Source organism: Montipora capricornis, chromosome 12 (genome assembly GCF_036669925.1).
Source record: "Montipora capricornis isolate CH-2021 chromosome 12, ASM3666992v2, whole genome shotgun sequence".
In the NCBI taxonomy this organism is placed as follows: domain Eukaryota; kingdom Metazoa; phylum Cnidaria; class Anthozoa; order Scleractinia; family Acroporidae; genus Montipora; species Montipora capricornis.
In genome coordinates this window covers 39,247,438-39,252,437 of record NC_090894.1, presented here as the reverse complement: position 1 = coordinate 39,252,437, position 5,000 = coordinate 39,247,438, and the positions used below count along the sequence as shown (strand labels likewise).

Here is a 5,000-nt window from a genome sequence, read left to right as displayed (position 1 = left end):
TGCTCATAAATTTCGTAAGGTTAAAACCGCCTTTTGCACAAAGTTCGATCAGCTCCCGCATTAGCGTAATCGCACGTTCTGGTGTTGGCATGGACTTGAGTAGATCGTCGACATAGTAGTTGTCTCTCAGAGTATCTACGGTCACAGGGTCGAACTCTTTCCAATTGTTTTCAGCAGTTCTCAACAAGGCGAAATTCGCCGAACAGGGCGAGTCTGTAGCACCAAATATGTGTACAGTCATTGCGTACTCATTAGGTGTTTCGTCTAAGCTCCCACTCCACCAAAGGAACCGTAGGCAATCTTGATCCTCTGGTCGGACTTTCACCTGGTGAAACATGCTTTTAATGTCTCCAACCAATGCGACCTTCTCCTCGCGGAATCTCAATAACACACCAACCAGACTGTTAGTATAATCAGGGCCCGGTAATAGGTTTTTGTTCAGCGAGGTTCCTTTATGTTCGGCGGCAGCATCAAACACTATTGGTACTTTATTTGGCTTGTTGCAATTGGTCACTGCGAAATGCGGAAGGTACCAAGTTCTAGAGCCAGTTAGAGAAGCCTCTTCTGTCGTTAACTTCCACGCATGACTCTCAGCTATGTAGTCGTTCATCGTTGCGCGATATTTCATTTCAAGGCTAGGATCTTTACGGAACTTCCTCTTCAAACTCTGCAACCTCTTTTCAGCCTCCTTGCGGTTGTTTGGCAGTTCAACATCGTCGTTCCGCCACAACAGTCCGGTCTCGTAGTGACCGTCAGTCAGTCTCGTAGTGTTCTCGAGAATGTCTACTGCGCGGATATCCTCTCTAGATAAATAGTGGTTTTGACGTCTAGGCACCGGCTCCTCAATTATAGGTTTACACAAAGCCTTCGCTCCAAATCCTTCTATCTTCCAAAAATTCTCAACTTGTTCGTGCAATTTTCTCTCGCAAAATGTGAAGTGGACATTGACTTCGCTGTGATTTGGTGAGCCCAGAATTGTTCCAGTGATCACCCAGCCCAATGGGCCTCGCTGAGCTTGCAACTGGCTACCAGGTCTATTTGACTTTCGCACTTCGAGGACTTCATGCGCTTCACCCACGTCCTTTCCAATCAGCACAGATACTTTCTTTATCTTTACGTCTGGCACATCAATGTCCAGTAGATGGGGGTGCGATCTTCTGTCAATATCTTCAGGTAGATATCTCTCTTTGAAATTGAATTTCTCCGAGACCAGGACCTCTTCAACATTAAGTGTTTCACCTTCTCCGCTAGCAGATTCCAATTTAAATTCAACCACTTCAAACTCTTCATCTTCTTCTTGCATCAACGTGCTAACAGATATAAACTCCTTATGACCTTTCAGCCTTAATTCTTTAGCAACATCTCCACTAATCACGGTTCCACGGGAAGCGTTGTCTAACAGCCCGTAAGTGGTGACAGACCTTCCATCAGGTGATGTGATTTTCTTTGGTATAACATGCAGAAGCACAGTTTTTGTTGAGCCTGGCTGTGTGACGGTAGCATATTGCGCTGTATGTCTGATTCCTGAAGCTCCTTGCTCACCAGGAACTTCGGCATGCGGGTCTGTCACTGCCGCATTCGGTTCTTCTGTACTAGCTTGATTGAGTCTGTCATTGTCTCTCCTTGTACTTGGGGGGTTATGGAGTAACTTATGGTGCCGTTTGTCGCTCCCACAAGGGCAGAATTTCGGCGATTCACACCTTCCTCGAAGGTGTCCAACTCTCAAACAAACATGACACAACCGGTTAACTTTCACAATGCTTGTCCCATCTGCTCTGCAAATCCTTCTTCTGAAACTCGAGGCATTAAGATAGTTCGTGAGATCCGGGGCAACATAAACAACTCCTCTTAGTGGGTGTGATGCTGTTTCGTCCTTCGCTGGGCAATTTTCGGCCAGTGCTCTTTCCTTTAACATCGGTGGCAAATAATGAAGTCTGCCTTGTGGGCTCGGGGATGAATGACCTGTTGTCGACTTTCAATGACTTTGTTCTGTTTCCTTTGACCTCCGAACTTGTGATTAACGAAACACCAGCAAAACCAAGTTCGTTTTTGATGGCAGCTTGTCGTTTCACAAATTGAGCTAAGTCCTATAACTTTGGGTTCTGTCCCTTTTCTCTGTTAGAGTACGATACATCTGCCCATTTGTTGATGATGTAATCTGGCAGTCGTGCTACGATCATCTCCATATTTGAAGTGGTACTTGCCTCATGTTCATACTCTCCTTCCAGTATTCGTGAGGCACACTGCAGTTGTTCAGCAAAATTACGCAAACCCTTGAAATCTCTGTTTCCTAATTTTGGTCCTGTAGTAAGCATATTAATACACGTTGCAGCAACTGCGGCTGGTTGGCCATAGCGCTCCTCCAGGGTTGCTATAATGTCGTCATAGGAACACCCCACAGATCTTTCAACCACCTCATAAGCCTTTCCGGACACAAATTTGGGGAGAAATTCAATCCGTTGGGCATCCGACAATAGTCCATCTTCGAGGTTATCTCGAACTCTTCGCCTGAAAATCAGAAAATCCGCTGCATTTCCACTAAACTTGACAGGCTGCATAGCTTGCAACGTGGTCACCTTCAAAAGGATAGCCTGAGGATTTTTACACGGATTCATCTGTTCCTTTTCATGCAGGCAATTCTCATTTTCACCGTTATCACCTCCATTTGCGATAAAGTTCTCCTTTCTTTGGATATGGGAAGGATCTCTGGAATGAGGACTGGTAGTTTCTTCACCATACTTCTTTAACTGAGGAGTGATTTCATTATGATTCAATCTATCTTCTGGAGTGTCCTGGTGGGTGGCAGCGTGCTACCCAAGTTGCTGTTTGTTGACTCCTGGTGATGGGAGGCTCAAATTCAATCTTATCATCAGTCTCATTTTGCAAACTTAGGGCACACGAGACTGCATCACCTTCCTCTTCAACAAGAAGAGCGATTTCTCTTGCTTCCAACTGAGCTTTAAATACCATTTCCTTTGCTGTTTTCTGTTTTTGCATCTCAATGTCAATCTTTTTCTTTTCCATTTCAGCTTCATAATCTGCTAACTCAAGTGCCTGTTGGGCCTTAAGCCTTTTCAACTCTACACTTCTCTTCAGTTCCTTTAATCGGGAAGATTTTGAGGATCTCAAGATGCTTTGAGCCAGTCGAAGTTATCGGTGATAATTTAGGTTGTTCTACACGAGATTTTGAACTCTTATTTGACATGCAATACGCGAGGGGAGACAATCTTTCGTCGGCTGCTTTGACATATCAAGAATAGTCCTCATAAACCTTAACATAGTTGGACTCAACCCGTCCAAATTCTTGAACAGACAACTCCTTACAAAAGTAATTCTGGTACTGATCATTGTAGCTTTCCCATGCACGCTCAAGGTTCTTCACACTTTCACAAATCCCCTCAGCTTCCCCCCATTCGGAGAGACATGTTTTCAACTGACTTGCATGTACTTACTCGTGACAAATAGCCGCTAAGCGAACGCCTTAATCTGTGAATTTCTTCCGCTTCTACCTCTTCACGATTGTTCGGATTTGGCTTCCTTGTTCTAACGGTACAAGTCGCTGGCAGTTCGGAAGACATTTCAACATTTTCCGCGTCGTCCTCCTCGCCTCCACACAACTCCATGACGCTTTTTTCGCCTTCTTTGCTCTCCATATCGAATGAGATGTAGTCACTTTTGCAATTCTCTCAATCCCGGCTCCGTGAATATCGAGATTCGACAACAGTTTCACGTACACAGGTTCTACTGGTTTCTCTGCCTTTTATTTCGATCTCACAAGTTGTTGTTGTAGTAGTAGATTCGCTGCAACAGATATGAGTGTATCTTATGAAAGCTGTCAGAAATAGGTTTCAAAAACAACGAGTGCGAAAATTCTACAAAACTTACATATGTTGACAAGTCCAGGTAGAAGTCAATCAAAAGCGACATAGTCCATATTTTTCGTTCGATGGAAAGAATATTCAAACAATTTCAAACTAAACATGTCCGACTCTTCCAGCACATGGTGTATGACCCAGAGGTATCATGGGAGATGAAGTGTACTCGAGTTCCGGTTCAAAAAGCAGTTCCGGTGACAACAGTATCAAATTTAATCATGAATTGGAAAGCTTGGCAAATTCGTCTCACCCCTGCGCATGATTAGCACATTAATGCCACAAACGTGTCACACCAGACCTCCCGCTGCTGTTGAAGTTAAAAAGCTTGAAGCAAGCATAGGATGCTCGCATCTTGGTCGAGTTGTCTTCTAAACCACAGAACTGGATGACATTAAACTCTCTTACTCATAAGATTTAACGTTGACAAGTGGTCTTGTGACATTTCTATAGCTGGTCGCTCGTGTCACTTTTGTGCCTAATCCTAAGCTTTCTTCCGACCTGATGCTCTCTTAAATAATATATCTGATTACGGACGACGAGGTGTCGAGGCAAAAACTGATGATGCAAATGAGAATCTCAAGGCATCGCGGTGGCGAACATTTAAGTGCAAATCGCATAATTATCACTTACCCAGCGTGGTTCCGGGAAACGGGGAATATAGCGCCCACTTAGCATGCGGGAGGTACCAAGATCGACACCCGGATTTTCCACAGGTAGCCTGTTGTATTGTTACCAAGTTTAATCATGTCTGCGAGTCTTTCCTCTGAATAAGGAGCAGTTCATCCGCTGTAAACTTCTAAACAAGGTCTCTATTGGTTCAACGATGGGAACTCCTGTTCACCTGGTGACTGTGAAATCACTGGGACATTCATAGCAAGTGACAGAAAAGGAGCCTCACGGAGGAATGAGCTCCACCTGCTGATTTTTTCACGAAAGTTGGAATCCTCCATTTTTTAAAGCTGTTAATGTTCACCCGAAAAACGCCCGTAATCAACTCTACAGATGAATGAAAATCGCTTTCAAGGCAAAGACCTCACATATAGACTCGCTTTGACGAAGATGACGAAGTGATCTTCCGATTGGCCCCTTAGTCATGGCCAACCTTGACTTGTTTGCCTACAGCTG

At 44.3% G+C, this 5,000-nt stretch overlaps 2 protein-coding genes across 2 annotated transcripts in view; both read right to left on the bottom strand.

Moving 5' to 3' along the window:
- LOC138025831 (uncharacterized) overlaps nucleotides 1-1,915 on the bottom strand; it is a 2,598-nt gene extending 683 nt beyond the window's left edge. The window contains exon 1 of the mRNA XM_068872988.1: nucleotides 1-1,915. This exon is cut by the window's left edge and continues 683 nt beyond it. Within this exon, the coding sequence (XP_068729089.1) occupies nucleotides 1-1,915 (1,915 nt within the window).
- A 172-nt stretch (nucleotides 1,916-2,087) lies between these two features.
- Nucleotides 2,088-3,653, bottom strand: LOC138025830 (uncharacterized). The gene is made up of 3 exons (XM_068872987.1): nucleotides 3,453-3,653; nucleotides 2,815-3,099; nucleotides 2,088-2,747 (listed from the first exon to the last, which is right to left on the bottom strand). Exons 1-3 carry the CDS (start codon nucleotides 3,651-3,653, stop codon nucleotides 2,088-2,090), a joined length of 1,146 nt encoding a protein of 381 aa, XP_068729088.1.
- Nucleotides 3,654-5,000: the final 1,347 nt, after the last annotated feature.

What these genes read in the sequence shown, in the direction of transcription:
- LOC138025830 (XM_068872987.1), bottom strand. Translation starts at nt 3,653, where the DNA reads ATGGAGAGCAAAGAAGGCGAAAAAAGCGTCATGGAGTTGTGTGGAGGC. An exon ending in TTAGCGGCTATTTGTCACGA is followed by an intron (nt 3,100 to 3,452) that starts GTAAGTACATGC and finishes TCCCGATTAAAG; the next exon opens with GAACTGAAGAGAAGTGTAGA. An exon ending in GTCAACAAACAGCAACTTGG is followed by an intron (nt 2,748 to 2,814) that starts GTAGCACGCTGC and finishes ATCACTCCTCAG; the next exon opens with TTAAAGAAGTATGGTGAAGA.